This window comes from Dipodomys merriami, unplaced genomic scaffold, assembly GCF_024711535.1.
Source record: "Dipodomys merriami isolate MVZ:Mamm:240054 unplaced genomic scaffold, mDipMer1.0.p SCAF_33, whole genome shotgun sequence".
Lineage (NCBI taxonomy): Eukaryota > Metazoa > Chordata > Mammalia > Rodentia > Heteromyidae > Dipodomys > Dipodomys merriami.
In genome coordinates, this window is record NW_027204826.1 from 17,335,822 (window position 1) to 17,354,190 (window position 18,369).

Genomic DNA, 18,369 nt, shown 5'->3' on the forward strand with positions numbered 1-18,369 from the left:
GGCTGAATGGCTCAGTTGGACATTAATGGGCTGACACTAGGAGGCCCAGCGCCTGCATGTGGAAGCTGACCGTCCCCCACCCCCCCACTTTGCCCAGGGGGCTGTGGCCGGGGCTTGGAATGCTGTTTTCTGCAGGAATGAGGACAATCGCGTAAAACCACTGTGCCTTGAATCAGTCACTCAGGCATATGTCCAGCGTCTTAGAGAAGTGGCCTGGCCGGGCCCAGGCTCTGGGTGGTCTGCACTGGGAAAGCTGCTGTGTTGGCCCAGCCCAGCCAGACCTCAGTGTCTTCAACCCTGCTGCTGGGAACGGGGGAGCCGTTCTGCACAGCCCTGGGCAGCGTGCCTGCGTGTGGCCGGTGCCCAGGGAGGCCCTGGCCTGGGGACGTCCCCAGCTCCCGCCTGCACCTGTCTGAGGGAAGGCCAGAGCTGAGGATGGCGGGGCGGGGACCAGTGACCTCTGAACCCGACCAAGACCCAGGGGGATGGGAACTTCACCTGCTTTCAGGAGTGGCCTAGAAATTCCCCAACAGCTACCCACGGTGTCCAGGCGTCCTGTGACTTCCCTTGATGTGAGAGTTGGGAGGAGGGAGACAGCTCCTTCTCCCGTCTGCGCGTCTGGAGCCAGAGGATGGACAGGTGACTCTCCTGCCTGGAAAGAAGAAAGTTGTAACTGCCCAGTACCGCTCCCCCAAGACCACTGCCTGGTGCCCTCCCAGATGCCCAGCATGTCGGAGCAGGGTGGGGGGACGGGGAGACTAGGGGAAGGGGAATTGGCTTTGTGTGGTTTATAGTGTCTTCAAACAAAAGGGACCATAATGTAGAATTAAAAGAAACAGCTGGGCACAAAACAGAAAGCATAAATGATGCATTAAAAATACACTCTGGGGGGCTGGGAAGGTGGCTCAGTGGTAGAGTGCTTGCCTAGCATGCGTGAGGCCCTGGGTTCGATTCCTCAGCACCACATAAGCAGAAAAAGCTGGAAGTGGCGCTGTGGCTCAAGTGGTAGAGCGCTAGCCTTGAGCTGAAGAGCTGAGGGACAGCGCCCAGGCCCAGAGTTCAGGCCCACAACCAACCAAAAAAAAAAAAACCACCCCAAAAACCCATACTCTGGGTAAGTGTAACCCCTCTGCACATCACCTTTATAGTAACAATTTTAAAAAACTTCACATATACACTGGACAAAAGTTAGGAATGACAGACACCCAGAGACAGAGGAGCTATAGCCGGGAAAGGGCTCGAGGCTACATTTTGATGTTCTTCCGTGTCTGTCAAACGATTTGCTGGTGGTTGCAATGTCTTTAAAAATCAAATAGCGCCATAAATTCTATTTCATGTTTGTTGGCAGTGCTGGGGATAGAACCCAGGCCCTTGCACCTGCTAGGCAAGTGCTCTACCCGTGAGCTGCGTCTCTGGCCCTGGCGAGAGGCTGGGTCCCAGCGTGCGCAGGGTGGATGTCTTCCCCTGCCCCTGACTGGTGGCTCACAGGTGTCCTCTGCGAATGGAGTGGCGAGGCCTGGCTCCCTTCCTCAGCTGGTCAGAGCGGAAGGGCTCTGTCCCGCACAGTGGTGGCTGTCAGGGGAGGAGCTGTGGCCTGGGCCCCACCCGCGGTGGCGGCCCCCGCCCTGCCAGGAACCAGGTCAGAGTGACGCAGCCACACATCCTCCCGCTGTGTCTGCTGCTGAGTCAGGGTCTTTTTGGGGACAGCTGGCGGGATGTGACTCTTGAGGGGGTGAGGGCAAGGGGCCGTCTGTCCACAGTCACCTTCCGGGCCTTAGTGCCGTGCTGTGGCCCTGAGGCTCTGCGCTCCCGGGGGCTGCTCTGTCCTAGGATGTCCTCCGTGGCCTGGACTGTGCCCTCCCCCCCCCCCCCCCAGCCCTCATCCCCTGAGGATCCAGGCTCTGAGTCAGCCAGGGCTCGCTCTGTAATTTCTCACTGGGTGACTGTGACTGGACTACACTGAGAGAAACAACAGCAACAAAGCAAAAAACCCAAAGCAAAAGACACCCAGTACCTGTCTTCACTCTGGGGCTCTGAGCTCAGCCGAAGCTTTCCATCCTCCAGCCTCAGCCTCCTGGAACTGGGCCCGGACGTCGGTGTTTAGGGCATTTCTGCTGATCCGAAGGTTCGGTCTTCTCCTTTACAGATGATACTTTTTGTCCCTAAGATTTTACCTTTCAGTGCTGTGGATTGAATCTGGGATGGTGCACAGGGCAGGCAGGGCCGCCTGAGCTCAGCCCAGCCCAGCAGGAGCATCGCATCCTGCCTGGTGATCTGGACTCAGCCTGAATCTCGGTGAAGTTTTATCACAATGTAACTTGTGCATTTTTCTTCACACATACTGTTTTGTGTCTTGCTTGGCTAGGCTCTACCACTTGAGCCATACCCCCAGCCCAGAATTGTGCTGGTTCTTTTTGGTTTTGTTTCTTCCTTTACCAGTCCGGGGCTTGAACTCAGGGATTGGGTGCCATCCCCATGCACCCCACCACTTGAGCAATTGCTCTACCTCCAGCTTGTTTTCTGGTAGTTTATTGAAGAGCCTCACTGACATCACTGCCTGGTCTGGCTTTGAACCATGATCCTCAGCTCTCAAGACTCCTGAGTAGTTAGGATTACAGGTGTGAGCCACCGGCACCTGGCTCTTGTGCTGGTTCATCGGGAGATAAGTCTTAACTTTTCTATCTGGCCAACCAGGTTAGCTAGGATTGAAGGTGTGAGCCACCTGTGCCCAGACTCACAAACTCACGTTGTGATTTTATTTAGTCGGTCGTGGGGTCTGGGCGCTGTCCCTCAGCTCTTCAGCTCAAGGCTAGCCCTCTACCACTTGAGCCACAGCACCAATTCCAGCTTTTTCTGCTTATGTGGTGTTAAGGAATTGAATCCAGGGCCTCATGCATGCAAGGCAAGCACTCTACCACTGAGCCACCTTCCCAGCCCCTCATGTTGTAATTTTTAAATTCTCTTATGTTTAAAAAAGAAACAACTCCTTTCTCTAAGGTCATAAGATATTCTCCTACATTTTCTTTTGAATGTTTTGCTGTTCACATGTAAGCCCTCAACACACCTGGCGCTGGGTGTGTGGTGTTGGTGAGGAGCTAATTTTACCTTTCCCATATGGACCACAGCTGGTCCCAGCACCGTGAGCCCGTTCTCCTGCCGCCAGGCAAATCCTCCTGCACCCACGATGCCACCTCAGGCCCTTTCCTGTCCACCCCTTCCCTTTTGAGTCTGATGCTAAAGCCACTCTTTTGTGTGTGTCTGTCAGTCATGGGGCTTGAACTCAGGGCTGGGGAACTGTCCCTGAGCTCTTTTGCTCAAGGTTAGCGCTCTAGCTCTCTGAGCCACAGCCTCGTTTTCATTTCTATGGCGGTTCATTGGAGAGAAGCGTCTCATGATCTTTCCTGCCCCGGCTGGCTTCCCGTGGCAATCCTCAGATCTCAGCCCCCTGAGTAGCTAGGATTATGGGCATGAGCTACTGGCACCCAGCCTTTGTTTTGTAAGTTCTCAACGCCTTACAGCCCCTCTGGGGGGCTCCGGCAAGCAGAGGGGAAGAAGGGTGCTTTGGCCGGGTGGCCTGGCCTTCGTGGTCTAGGCCAAAGGTTCAGGAGTCCATTGGCAGTGGTTTCAGCGCCCACGTGATGGGGGAGCAGCCTGGCCTTGGGCAGTGGCTGAGTGGCGGAGGACTCCCGGGAGGACCTGGCATCGAGGCAGGCTCCGAGGACGCGGTCTGGGTGGGAGGATGCCAGTGCCACTCCCTGACGTGGAGAACCCCAGGGGAGGCTGGCGGGGACATTTGGAAAATGCTCGATCTGGAATAAACGAGTGAATGGAGAGGGTGGACGCACTTCCAGGCCAGCAGCCCCGGCCTGAGCTGTCTTTGCCGAGGGGGTGTCCTTCCCACCGGTGTGGCAGTGCAGCCCATCCCACGGCCTGGCTCCTTACTCCCTCACTCATTTAATCCTGCAGGCTGGAGATCAGGCCAGCCTCACTCGTGCTGGGCAAGCCCTGGGCCACTGAGCTAGTAACAATTCTCAGTCCTCTCCCCACTGTTTTTGGCAGTATTGGAGTTTGAATTCAGGGCCTGATGCCTGTTGGGAAGGTGGCCTACCACGTGAGCCACTGCCTCGTGAGCTCGGGGGCTCACACCACATCTGCCTTCCCCCAGGCTCCCAGTCCCAGGAAGGCCAGGGCTTCAAAGAGGGTGGGGCCAGGACCCCAGGGCGGTGCACCTGCAGGCCAGCAGAGCAGGCCTGAGCACCAAAGTCGGTGTTGTTCAGCAGCACCAGGGAGGCACCTTGGGATTCCTTGGGTCCAGAGGAGGAGACAGGAGGCCCGGGAGACCCTGCTGTTGGCAGGGCTCGGATCCAGCAGCTGGGACTCATCTATGCCCCAGGATTCCCACCCACAGCTGTTTTTTTTTTTTTTTTTTGGGGTCCGGTCATGGGGCCTGAACTCTGGGCCTGGGTGCTGTCCCTCAGCTCTTCAGCTCAAGGCTAGCGCTCTACCACTTGAGCCACAGTGCCACTTCCGGCTTTTTTTCTTTTTGCTTATGTGGTGCTGAGGAATTGAACCCAGGGCCTCAGGCATGCAAGGCAAGCGCTCTACCACTGAGCCATCTTCCCAGCCCCTTCACAGCTGTTTTGAAAACACCTTTAGTTCACAAGTCTTGGAAATTGCATCAAAGCCCGTGGCTGAGTCATTTCTCTGAGAAAGCTTCAATCCGCTCAGCAGCCCAATCTCCAGGCCTGGGCTGGGACTCATGTGGGTCTCAGTTTACCCTGCACGGATGTCCAGGTGGAGTACCTGCCAAGCCACCTGAGCCTCCAGGTTCTATTGTCACTACCCAGTCAAGAACCTTCCTTGGGTTGAGAGCCAGGGCCTGTCACCAGTACGGCTAAGGAGGGAGGGGCTGGAATAACCCTAGGTCCCCAAGGAGGGGGCTGAAGCGAGGGGCGGAGGGGCTGAGCTCACCGCCTGCCTGGAAGCAAGACGCAGCCATGCTTACCTGGGCCAGAGGTGACTTCCAGGCCAGCAGAACTCTTTCTGGAAAGGACAGAGGGAGATTCGCCCCTGGCTGGTTAGTTCTTTCAAAGAAATGTTAGGGCAGGTGCTAGGCCTAGCTACTCAGGAGTCAATCAACACAGGCAAACCTGCTCAGATTTTCTGCTCTCCTCAAGACTGGTATTCTACCATTTGAGCCATGCCTCTACCTAGGGTTTTTGGCTGGTTAATTGAAGATAAGGTCTCTTGGATATTTGTGTCCCACAGCTGGCTTCATTGATGCCAGGTTCCTGGCTAGCTAGGATTACTGGAATGAGCCATCAGCATGTGGATTCATTTTAGTCCCATTTTACAGACCAGAAACTGAGGTGCAGAGAAATTAGATAATCCGTTGAAGGCTATCGGAACAAGGCAGTGGAACCAGAGCTCTGGGCCAGGCAGGCAGATCGAATGGCACTGCTAACTCAAGTGTTGTTCCCCAGAGTCTCTTCTTTGCTCTTTTGTTTTGGGTCTGGTCATGGGGCCTGAACGCTGTCCCTCAGCTCTTCAGCTCAAGGCTAGCGCTCTACCACTTGAGCCACAGTGCCACTTCCGGCTTTTTTTTTTTGCTTATGTGGTGCTGGGGAATTGAACCCAGGGCCTCATAAATGCAAGGCAAGCGCTCTACCACTGAGCCACCTTCCCAGCCACTTTTTTTTTTTTTTTTTTTTTGAGACTGCAATCCTGCTGCTCGGCCTTTTGAGAAGCACCATCATGCCCAGCAAGCTTATAAACTTATTTGCTCTCTGAACCCAATTTCTGAGGAGTCCTTATTAAGAGAGAACTTGAAGCCTACACAATCTTCATGAAGCACTGCTGACCTGAGCTGCTAGGCTGAGCGGAAAGCTCGCTCCTGCTGGGATTGTGGGCCTGAACCGCCACACCTGGCACCTACCGCAGCCGGGGAGGCAGGAGTGGCACCTCGAATGAGGACGAGGTGGCCGCAGAGAACTTGGGCGGGCTGGAGGGGCAGGACCACCTTTGCTGACATGAAAACATGCACTTCCTGGGCTCTGGGGAAAAGAGGGCTGGGAGGCGCCGATTCCCCCACAGGCAGCTTTACAGCTCTGAACTGTGGGAACGTCGCCACCGTGCGGGGCCGTCCTGTCTGCGGACCCGCAGATTTCCAAACTGTCCTGCAGACAGGCCAGGCCTCCTGGCTTTCTCCACTGCATATTGTGTTCCAGTCCTGACTGATGCGCCTGTCATTCAGATGCACCGCCGGCACGCCTCGCCGACACTGACGTGGGAACAGAAGAAAATCGTTACCATATGTTCTTTAAAAAAAAAACTACATCTGACAGTCATGATTTTGCCTCTTTTTGAAGCATCTTTTAAAAGGACAACAGAGCTGGGTACAGGTGGCTCACGCCTGTCAGCTACTCAGGAGGCTGAAATGTGAGGATCACAGGTCAAAGCCAGCCCCAGGCACAAAAGTCCAGGAGACTCTTATCTCTAATTAACCACCAAAAAGCTGCAGGTAGAGCTATGGCCCAAAGGGCTAGAGCATTAGCCTTCAGTGGAACAGCTCAAGGACGACACCAGGCAGGCCTTGAGTTCAAGCTCCATGACTGAAAAAAAAAGTTCAGAAACAGCACCCAGGCCAAGTTCAGGCCCCAGCACGCACATGCATGCGTGCGGGCGCGCGCACACACAGACAACTGGGGCTCACAGGCAGAGGGCCTGTGTGCCAGCCTGGTGGCTTGTCCTCACAAATCCAAGGGGTGACAAAGAGGCTGGCCCCTGAGCCCTGCCCTTCCGGAGTGGCTGTCAAGAGCTGTGGAGAACGTATGAGCCGGCAGCTGTTTCTCAAAGGCTAGAGGGAGCTGGAAGAGGTCAACAGACAATGGTGAGGACCCTTGATGTGTGTAGATGGCTAGATTTTGAGGCGCAGTGCCTTCCTCTAATTCACACCTGCGCTGGCTCTAAGGGGCTGGCTGTTCTCACAGCACAGCTTGCATGGTGACATGGCCCTTCCTCACCCGTCCAGGCCAGTGCCAGCCCAGGCTGCCGGGGAGCCAGGGCCTCATGCCTGCGAGGCCAGGGCTGGACCACTGCGCTCCCCACTCCCATCTGTGCTGCCTTGTCATGAGTTCACCCTGCACGCACAGAGGTAAGTGGATGGGACACTGTGTTGGAAACCAGTGTCCAAAAACAAAAGTCACAACAAATTTAGGTACAGAGGCCATCAGCAGACAGAACGAAAGCTCTCATGGGGTTTGGAAGATGGGAAGAAGAGAACAGTAAAAAACTAATTGGCAAGCTGGGAGCTGGTGGCTCACATCTGTCATCCTAGCTACTCAGGAAGTTGAGATCTGAGCCAGCCCAGGCAGGAAAGTCTGTGAGACTCTTATTTCCAATTAACCACCAAAAGGCTGGAAGTGGAGCGGTGGCTCAAGAGGTACAGCACTAGCCTTGAACAAAAAAAGTTCAAGCTGGGTGCTGGTGGCTTGTGCCTATAAGCTAGCTAGAGGCTGAGATCTGGAGATGGTCGTTCAGAGCCACTCCAGGCAGGAAATCCTTGAGATTCTTATCTCCAATTAACTACCAGAAAACAGGAAGTGAAGATGTTGCTCAATGTGGTAGCATGCTACCTTGAACAGAAGAGCTCAACAACAGCACCCAGGCCTGAGTTCTAGCCCCATAACCAACAACAAACAACAGTGAGCCAGAGGCTCACTCCTGTAACCCTAGCTACTCAGGTGGCTGAGATTTGAGAATCGAGATTCAGAGCCAGGCTGGGTAGGAAAGGCCTTGAGACTCTTATCTCCAATTAACCACCAGAAAACTGAAAGTGGTTCTCTGGCTCAAGTGGTAGAGCACTTGCCTTGAGATGAAGAACTCAGGGACAGCATCCAGGCCCAGAGTTCAAGCCCTATGAGCAACCAAAAAATAAAAAAATAATTTGGTTGAAGTAGTTTGTTTACATACATGAAGAAAGAAGGAGGATACCTGAAATTGTTTGAGGAAGTGGCATTGTGGCTTAAGTAGTAGAGTGCTAGCCTTGAGCAAAAGAAGTTCAGGGACAGCGCCCAGGCCCTGAGTAGTTCAAGCCCCGTGACTGACAAATAAAATAATTTTGCTGGGCACCAGTGGCTCCTGCCTGTAATCCTAGTCACTCAGATATGGGGTATAGGTGTGTGGTGTGGTATATGTGTGTGTGGTATATGTGTGGTATGGTGTGTATGTGTATGTGGTATGGTGTATGTGTGTGTGGTATGGCATATGTGTGTGTGGTGTATGTGTGGTATGGTGTGTATATGTATGTGATATGTGGTATGGGTGTGTGTGATGGTATATGTGCGTGTGGTAAGGTGTATGTATGTGTGGTTTGGTGTGTGTGTGGTATGGTGTATGTGTGTGTGGTGTATGTGTGGTATGGTGTGTATATGTATGTGATATGTGGTATGGGTGTGTGTGATGGTATATGTGCATGTGGTAAGGTGTATGTATGTGTGGTTTGGTGTCTGTGTGTGTGGTATGGTGCATGTGTGTATGGTAAGGTGTATGTATGTGTGGTTTGGTGTGTGTGGTAAGGTGTGTGTGTGTGGCTTGCTATGTGTGTGGTATGGTGTATGTGCGTATGGTATGGTGTGTGTGTGTGTGTGTGGTATGGTGTCTGCGTGTGTGGTATGGTGTCTGTGTGTGTGGTAAGGCGTATGTGTGTGGTGTGATGTTCTGGAGGTGGTCTCGCTCTCTATTGCCAGGGTGACCTCACACTCCTGGACTCCAGGGATCCTCCCATCCCAGCCCGCAACAGTTGGGACACCGTCTCCCGAGGCAGATGGGACATCTTTGCCTTTATCTCTCGCCCTCAAAGACTCTCGGTCCTCTCACTGTCTCTCGCCCTCAAAGACTCTCGGTCCTCTCAGTCTCTCGCCCTCAAAGACTCTCGGTCCTCTCGCTGTCTCTTGCCCTCAAAGACTCTCGGTCCTCTCACTGTCTCTGGCCCTCAAAGACTCTCGGTCCTCTCGCTGTCTCTCGCCCTCAAAGACTCTCGGTCCTCTCACTGTCTCTGGCCCTCAAAGACTCTCGGTCCTCTCACTGTCTTCCTGAAGAGCCTATTATTTACACAAAGTGTCAATGACTTAATATCTTCAGATAGGGGCCGTCATGTGAGGGTGTGGGTGTGGTGGCGGCTGTCTTCTATAAAAACGATACACGCTTGTGCTCACACTCAGCCAGCCACACAGAAGGGAGCAGAGAATCCTGCCCTACCACCTTTCCTCAGGGTGGGTTCTATTTTGTTCTAGGCTGGGTTCCTAGCACTAGAACTTTCTGGTCTGAGTAGGTGCACACAGCAGCTCACTTTCCCTGCAGCGCATGGTGAGTGGCGTATTCCCATAGAGAAATCTGGAGAGAGAGGTTGGGTCCAAGTCATTTTCAGAGATGGGGGCTAGGGGAGCTGGGAAGGCGGCTCAGTGGTAGAGCGCTTGCCTTGCATGCCTGAGGCCCTGGGTTCGATTCCTCAGCACCATATAAGCAAAAAGAAAAAAGCCGGAAGTGGTGCTGTGGCTCAAGTGGTAGAGCGCTAACCTTGAGCTGAAGAGCTGAGGGACAGAGTCTAGGCCCAGAGTTCAGGCCCCAGGACCGGACGCCCCCCAGAGATGGGGCTAGGGCTGGGGCTGGGCCTGGGGCTCACTGGTAGAGTGCTTGTCTGGCATGCATGGGACTCTGGGTTGGATAATCAGCACTGGAAAAAAAAAAAAAAAAAAGGGAAAGATGATTCCAAACCTTTTAAGTTGTTTTGTTTTTTTTTGTTTTTGGGTCCGGTCATGGGGCCTGATCTCTGGGCCTGGGCACTGTCCCTCAGCTCTTCAGCTCAAGGCTAGTGCTTTACCACTTGAGCCACAGCGCCACTTCTGGCCTTTTCTGCTTATGTGGTGCTGAGGTATCGGACCCAGGGCCTCAGGCATGAAAGGCAAGCACTCTACCACTGAGCCATCTTCCCAGCCCCCAAACCTTTTCAGTTCTATATTCAGTTAAAAGGATTTATTTTACTTGAGTTTAAAAGAATGAAAAGGAAGAAGAAAAATTGCTGAATCTTGGGACAAATCCTTTCCTAAGGTGTCACAGATTTCTCTGTGATTAAAAAAGAGAGAGAGAGAAGAGAGAAAGCCAGGCACCAGTGGCACTACTCAGAAGGCCGAGATCTGCCGATTGCAGTTCGAAACCAGAAAAGTCCCCATGAGACTCTTATCTCCAATTACCCACTCAAAAAGTGTAAGTGGAGCTGTGGCTCAAAGTGGGAGAGCTCCAGCCCTGAGCAGAACTCAGGGACAGCGTCCCGGCTGAGTGCAAGCCCCACAACTCACAAAAAAGAAAAATACTACAAAAACTCACTGTGTCACCACCCACACGCAAGAGGCTGAGGCAGGATTGAGACGTGGAGGGCAGCTGGGACCGGCTACCCAGTGAGATACTACCTCAAAGGCACTGGTGGATCATGTCTGTAATCCTAGTCACCCAAAACTGTGGTCTGGAGCCAGCTGGGACAGACAAACCCGTGAGACTCTTTCACAGACACAGATGGAGACAAGGAGGAAACATGAATATGTGAGTTAGAGCTGCGTCAGTGACATGTCTTGGGAGGAAAGTTGTCGGCTCACCTCACATGTCCCCTCCCCACTGCCCAAGCTCCTGGATGCTGACATTTTTCCTTTGTCAAGATCTGTAACACTTACTCCTGTAACCACACTTCTGGTACTTAACCTGAGTCCTGAGTCTGAAATCCTACCTTTTCCTTGTGTGTGCTAGTACTGGGGTTTGAACTCAGGACCCCCCACTTTTACCTATGTTTTTTGCTCAAGGGAGGTGCTCCACACTTGAACCACTGCACCACTTCTGTGGGGGTTTTTTGGAGACCAACGTCTCACAAACTTTCCTGTGTAGGCCGGCTTTAAACTGTGATCCACAGATTTCAACCTCAGGCGTAGCTAGGATTATAGGCGTGCCTGGCCTCGAAAATATCAAAAACAATGTAAATTTCATCAGCATAATGCTAACCAGGCTATCCGTAACTCTGGAATAGACTGAGATGCAGATTCTGGTAGAAACACTTTTTTTTTTTTTTTGTCAGTCCTGGGGCTTGAACTCTGGGCCTGGGCGCTGTCCCTCAGCTCTTCAGCTCTAATTGAGCCACAGCACCACTTCTGTTTTTCTGGTGGTTAACTGGAGATAAGAGTCTCATGGAAGCCAGGTGACCGGCTCACGCCTGTAATCTTAGCTACTCAGGAGGCTGAGATCTGAGGATCTAGATCAGCCCACACAGGAAAGTCTGTGAGACTCTTATCTCCAATAAACCACTAGAAAACTGGACGTGCTGCTGTGGCTCAAGTGGTAGAACGCTTGCCTTGAGCTGAAGAGCTGAGGGACAGCACCCGGGCCCAGAGTTCAAGACCCATAACTGACACCCCCCCCCCCAAACAATGGGAATTGTTGTGTCCATTCCCATTTCTGGGCCTCTCAGGAAATGGCTGTGGTCCCCCATGAATCTGTCCAGGCCCACAGCCAGCCCTGTATTCCAAGGTCCTTGAGCTACCGAAGAGGTCCTGCCCCAAGGGGCCCAAGTGCCTGTCCTCCCTGCATGTGGTGCCCCTGGCGGGGCTGAGGCAGGGTGCACGCGCTCACCTGTCTGGTGATTCGCCTGCGGCCCCTCGGCAGGGCCGTGCTCTGGGATGATGGTGGGTTTACTGCCTGTCCGGTTATGGGGGCTCAGGGGCTCTGGAAGAGCTGAGTGCTGGGGTCCGGCAGGACTCTGGCCTCCATGCTTCTCTGTCCTAATGGAGGCTCTTCGGACTCTTCCTGAGAACGGCGAGCAGGCCTGGTTAGGGTTGCTGGTCTAACCCCCACCAAACCCCATGCCTAGCGCCAGTGTGTGCTCCCCATGAGGGAATCATCCAGAGGAGCTGACACACGCCTGTGCTCCCCCGCCCAGGCCGGAGCGAGAGAGGCCACATGTCCTGCAGGCCAGAGCCCAGGCCAGGTCAGGCTGACCGTGGGGACAGACAGACCGAGCAGCGGTCAGCCGTGAGCTGTCCCGACACCATCCCAAGCCACCCATGCCCTGTGGGGTCAGGATGCGCGCGGCGGTGGGAGGGTGTGGACGGCTCCCTGCCCGGCCGCCCACCGTGGCTTCCTGTCCTGTCCTCCTGGCAGCCCTGGGTGCAGAGCCACAGGGGAGCACACCCACTGGGGCCTCTCAGGGGACAAGTGTGTGCTCTGGGAGCTGGGGTGTGCCACGGGCACTCCTCCTCGGACTGCTGGGCACAGCTGGAGCCCCATCTTGAGGCCCCGCAGGGGCTGTGGCAGCTGTAGGGACGGAGGCCGCAAAGCCTAGGGCAGGAGGGAGCTTGCGTTCCAGCCCCACAGGAGCACCCATGCCCAGCCCCCGCCCCAGCTGGCTGCTGAGCTGGGCCAAGGGGGGCTGGGTCCCCCCTGGAACCTGGGGAGAGCAGGGTGGGCCCAGGGCCGCAGCAGCTCTAGGTTGCAGCGGGAGGAAGGGGAGCAGCAGAAAAGAGGCCAGGGCCCTGGGCCACAGCCCCCACTTCCTCTTCTGGAGACTGCTGCCTCCCGGCTGGTCCCTGGAGCCCGCATTGCAGGCAGGGCAGGGCAGGCAGAGCAGGCGGGCCCCCAGGCTTTGGAAAAATGGGGCCAAGGCGGCTGGATTGTTCAGCGAAGGAGGCAACACGGGACGGGATTCCACAGCATCTCCGGTCCTAATGGCATCACCGGGAGAACGCAGAGCTGCTCCTTGTGAGACAGGACGAGGCACAAACAAGGACTCAGCGGGACCTAGGCGCCACAGCCTACTTCTCACCACTTCCTGGCTGTGTGGGCTCGGAGCAGTTACATAACCTTTCTGAATTCTGCTTTGAGCATAAAGATATAGTGTCCCCCTGGGGAAGACGGGGGGGGGGGGAGGGGAGGGATGGCAGGGAAGGGCCTCGTCCTGTGGGTTCTGCTGTACCCTGGCAGTCTGAGCTCTTCCTCTGTGGGCCAGGACTGGAGAGGACTTGGGGGTACAGACAGCTGGAGAAATAAATTTTCTCCCAGTGCCCTCCAGTGGGGATTCCCTGCAGGTCCCCGAGGCTAGAGGTCGCCTGCCTTGTTCTGGGTGGCAGTGACCTCTGTCCAGCCCCAGAGGCACGGCTACCACCACCATCATCCACACCTGCTTCTGTCCCCTGTGGGCCCACTCTCAAGGTAGGAGGGGCCGAACAAGGTGTAGGCCACTTGGCGTCCCGCGCTTGTCTGGCGACCAGCAGGTCAAAGATCTGCAGGCCCCAGGCTCTCGTATGGAGGCCCTGAACTCGAGTGTGTGTGGCTGCGGGCGCCACCAGTGCTCATGAGAAGCTAAGCTCCATCTCCAGCCCCGGGCGGGGATGTGTCACCGTTGCCTCACAGAACCAGACGCCCCTGCTTCACCGGTGCTGGGGGACGGGCCTCCCGCCTGGCTGGATCCCTGGTGCTCCGTTTCTCCTCTCCACCTTGACTGAGGGCTTGCTGAGAAAGGGCGATCTCCTGTACCCGCCCGCGGGCGGTGAGGCAGCGGCCCCGCTCAGCAGCCAGCACTCACCCAGCCAGGCCGCTCCAACACGCCAGGGCCCCAGGGGGCAACGGCGGCAGGAAGTGGACAGCTCTTCCAGGGGGTGCGGGGTCAGCCTCAGTCCAGGGCCCTCAGGTCTCCCCTCCTCAGCAAGGCCAAGGGCTGGACAAAGGGAAAACCAAGAGGCATATTAATACTCAATTACTCCTGCCAACGGAATGTTTTACTATTTCTATCTAGTGCTTACTTAAAAAAACAGAAAGACAGCCTCCTTCCAAGTCCCCCACTGGCTTTAATTTTGGGCTCAAGCGACCCCCTGGTCCCAGGATCTTGAGGACCAGGGCCTACAGATGTACCACAAGGCCCAGCTCCAATGCTGACAATCTCACAGGCACAAGAATGGCCTCTCGTGGGTTTAATTACACTTTTAATTGGTGAGCTTAAGCATTTTCGCCTATTTATGGGCCATTCACACTTGAGAGCAGCGTGTTCAGGTCCTGATCATCGTCTTCTGCGCGGACCTTTTCGTGATTTATAGATGCTCTTTGTACATTATGGATACAGGTCCTTCGTAATGTCTCCTTCACTTGACTTCTAGTATGGCTGGCGCTGTCTCGCACAGGAGCACCACCGTGTCCGTGTCCTTTGGTGTGGGGCCTCGTGTCAGACCCGGAGGCTCTCCGGGAGGGACAGGGTGGGCTTGCTTCAGACACTGTCTCAGAAGCAGGGGCCACCACACTTGCCGCGGCGGCAAAACGTGCTATGGAGAAGAAAGCCTTTATTTTAAAAGACAAGAGCTGTCACCCAAGCACTTCCTTACATATTAATTGATAGGAATAAAAGCTGTGCGTGCTGCCGAGGGGACAACCTGCTTTCTGGGCACAGATGGCCGCGCGGACAGGAGGTGTGGTGCGGGCTGTTAGGAGAGCGCATAGGAGGGTTTGAGGAATGGTCTATTTATAGGCTTGGGTGGCGCCATGATGCCCAGTTTTCTACTGGCTCCCGATGCTGCTCGAGAGCCGCACGCGGCCGGACCCGACCCCGCTGTGCTGGAGGGTTTACTTTTGGAAGACGTCCTTCTGGAGGAGGTGGACACCCTAAAACATCAGAGAAAAGAAAATGAGAACGGTAAATAAGAACAGGGAGCCCTTCTTTCTTCCAACCTGCCCAAAGCTACCAGCTACCACCATGGTTTTCCTCCATTGTGTGTATGTGTTCATTTTGCCGGGAAACCTGTGTGTGTGTGTGTGTGTATGTGTCAGGGGAGGCAGGACCTCTGCTCCGGGGTCAGGGACTGCCACTGCTGCCTACCACACAACTTGGTTCTCGTGTGTGTGTGTGTGTGTGTGTGTGTGTGTGTGTGTGTGTGTGTGTGTGTGTGTGTGTGTGTGTGTGTGTGTGTGTGTGTGTGTGTGTGTGTGTGTGTGTGTGTGTGTGTGTGTGTGTGTGTGTGTGTGTGTGTGTGTGTGTGTGTGTGTGTGTGTGTGTGTGTGTTAGGGGAGGCAGGACCTCTGCTCCGGGGTCAGGGACTGCCACTGCTGCCTACCACACAACTTGGTTCTCGTGTGTGTGTGTGTGTGTGTGTGTGTGTGTGTGTGTGTGTGTGTGTGTGTGTGTGTGTGTGTGTGTGTGTGTGTGTGTGTGTGTGTGTGTGTGTGTGTGTGTGTGTGTGTGTGTGTGTGTGTGTGTGTGTGTGTGTGTGTGTGTGTGTGTGTGTGTGTGTGTGTGTTAGGGGAGGCAGGACCTCTGCTCCGGGGTCAGGGACTGCCACTGCTGCCCACCACACAATTTGGTTCCTATTTGTCCTTCTGGAAAGCTAAGGATTGTTTCCCATGGATCCTCGCTCCACCAGCCGCCCCTTCTGGGGTAACAGCTGAGGTCCACATACTCTATTCTGAACCAAATAAAATAACACGTTTTCCTGGGACCTCAAACCCCTGGCCAGAGGATGCCCTGGAACGAATATACTTGCACAGGCAGCTGGGTGGGTGAGGAGAGACTGAGACGGGGCAGGGCAGATGCGGCTCCCCGGGGAGGCGGCGTTGCCTCATCCTCTGGTCTGGCATGTGTCCCGACCGTGCTGCCAGCAGCAGCAAGTTTGCCAGCTCTCCCCTCCCACTCCCTGCAGCCTCAACTGAGGCGAGGCCCCAGCCGGGCCCATGCCAGCCCGCCCCGCACACCTCTCCTGCTGACCAAAGACAGCAGCCCCCCACCAATAAAACACAATGACCAGCATGGCCACAGCAAGGCCGCCCTCCCTCCGCTCTGCACTCTGCCCGCTGCCCACCAGAACGCAGCACACAGGCCAAGAGCGGCCGGGGAGCCAGGGCCACAGCCTCCTCAGGGGAATGCAGAAGCGTGGTTTTTCAAACTTGAAAACCGCTTGCCGGAGGGCAATTCCACTGCAGATCTGCGGAGATCTGCCAAAGCAGCAGAGAAGCAGCCCTAAATTCCCCGCGCTGACTTCCTGCTGAGAAATGAAGCCTGGAGTGAAAACCTGCTGTTTATGTTGATTTACAGAGTCCTGGTCTCCACTTCCTCCCACTCAGAGCCCTGAACACAACTGGTGCATTGTGCATTATCCTGAGAGGCAAGAAAGGGCAAGGTGGAGAGCTGAGGCCCTGGCGTGGAGCCACGCGTGTTCCTTCACCAACGGGACTCACCAGGTGAGCAGGCTGGGGGCTGGGGGGCCTCTCAGTGCAGGGGAAAGCAGGAGGATGGAGCCATTACAAAGAGGCTGATGCAAGGCTGAAAGTTACGAAGTCAACCGGTTTCAGCCAGTGGGGACTAGGAAAGAATCCTATCTTGAATGCAGGCTAATTACAACCTACACGCCAACTGCCACTGGCTTTTGGACAGTATGAGTTTTACTACTTCTTATTAAATTAGGCTGTAGGTGTTACAGCAAAGTGCTTCATTCTTACAAACAAATGCTGTGAAAATTAAATAAGGGAGCCAACGGCGATAAACGCTTTCTTCTAACAAGTAAAACTGACGTGAGAAACCAAGCACAGATGTGCAGAAGCAGAGACTTGGTCTGCGACAGAAGCCAGGCCAGAGCTCCCTGCCCCGAGCCCCAGCGTTGCACCAGAAGCCGCCTGAGGTCTCAGCTCCGGGTGAGCAGTGGAGGAAGCGAGTACTCCCTGAGGAGGAAGAGTAAGTGAAGGAAATGAGAACATGTCCTCGCTGGAGAATGTCTGCTGGTCACTTGCGCACTAAAACCCACAAATTAAACTAACCTTTACTAATGCCTTTCACTTCTGTATGCCAGCAGGATTAGCACATAGAAGACGTTTGGGTACAGATTTAACGAGAAATGACAATTTGGTGATGCTTGCCTTCTGTTCTTTCCCCCCATTCAATCTTGTTTTGTTTTGTTTTTTTAAACTACCCAGAAAGAAAAGAGGTAGAAAAGCCGCAAAAGCAAACACAGCAGCTTGCAAAACTCAACTGCAAACTTGTTTCCCTATTTCTAGGCAATTCTGTTACCACCTGAAGTTATTTTGGGGCTGTATTCTGCGCAAGGATGCTGGATGGACAGCCTCTCTGCCAGGCCTTCCCTTCAAGGCAGAGGGCAGAGCTGCCCCCCTGAATGACCAAGAGGAGCTGCTGAGATCTGGCCCGGCGACCCCTGCTCTTTCCTTGTGCGGAGTGCCCAGCCGGAGCCGGGCCAAGCAGGAGAGGGAAGACAAGCCACTGCGCAGCTCCCAGAAGCCTGGCCTGGGATCAGGGTGTGGCTCAAGTAGAACACCTGCAAGGCCCTGAGTTTAAACCCAACCGCAGCCTGGCCTTTTGCTTACTGGGGTCCCTCCTCAGCGCCCTGCCAAGGCTGGGGCTGAGGCTCCCGAAGGCAGGGGACTCACAGTCTTCAGGCAGCTAAGTATCATGAGGAAGAAGCTATCCAAATTGGGGGGCGGGGGAAGGGGAGGGGACAGGGAAAGGTAAGGTCAAAACTGGAGAAGTGTTGGCAACTTGGGTGTAGAGTGTTCATATTTTTTTGGCAGTACTGAGGCTTGAATTCATCGGGGTCTCATGCTTACAGACTATGCTCTATCACTTGAGTCATGTCTACATCCCTGCTTCCTACTGCTTGTTTTAAAAACGGAGTCTCATTGATTTTCTTCTGCCCCAAATGGCTTCAAATCACTATCTTCTAGATCTCAACATCCTGAGTAGCTAGGATGATAGGCATGAGCCACTGGTGCTTAGCTTGATGTATATTATTTAAAAATCAGAAGTGGGGCTGGGAAGGTGGCTCAGTGGTAGAGCGCTTGCCTTGCATGCCTGAGGCCCTGGGTTCGATTCCTCAGCACCACATAAGCAAAAAGCCGGAAGTGGTGCTGTGGCTCAAGTGGTAGAGCGCTAGCCTTGAGCTGAAGAGCTGAGGGACAGCGCCCAGGCCCAGAGTTCAGGCCCCACGACCGGACCCCCCCCCAAAAAAAATTAAAAAAATTAAAATTAAAAAATGAACTCTGGGCCTGGGCACTGTCCCTCAGCTCTTTCAAGGCTAGTGCTCTACCACTTGAGCCACAGCGCCACTTCTGGCTTTGTCTGCTTTTGTGGTGCTGAGGAACTGAACCCAGGACCTCATGCATGTAAAGCAAGCACTCTACCACTGAGCCACCTTCCCAGCCCCATGGTTAGCTTTTTGTAGGTAATCTCATTGGAGTCCCTATACCTAATTCAGTAGAGAGAGCCCTACTTTTCTGTAAGGAAAGTGTATGGTGTATTGAGTAGAATAAGTAGTTCCCCTTCTCTGCAGGCAGTGTCTAAAACCATGG

The 18,369-nt window shown here is 54.5% G+C and overlaps 1 protein-coding gene and 1 long non-coding RNA gene across 4 annotated transcripts in view; one reads left to right on the forward strand and one right to left on the reverse strand.

The window, feature by feature from the left end:
• Positions 1-13,861: 13,861 nt before the first annotated feature.
• Blm (BLM RecQ like helicase) overlaps positions 13,862-18,369 on the reverse strand; it is a 54,149-nt gene continuing 49,641 nt past the window's right edge. For all 3 annotated transcript variants that reach the window (XM_070043312.1, XM_070043310.1, XM_070043311.1), the window contains exon 22: positions 13,862-14,685. In XM_070043312.1, coding sequence (XP_069899413.1) covers positions 14,508-14,685 — 178 coding nt within the window. In that variant the 3' untranslated portion in view covers positions 13,862-14,507. The remainder of the gene's footprint in view (positions 14,686-18,369) is intronic.
• Positions 16,033-17,914, forward strand: LOC138842097 (uncharacterized). Its single transcript, XR_011376595.1, has 3 exons — positions 16,033-16,254; positions 16,575-16,744; positions 17,065-17,914. It is a non-coding gene; the product is annotated as an uncharacterized lncRNA (long non-coding RNA).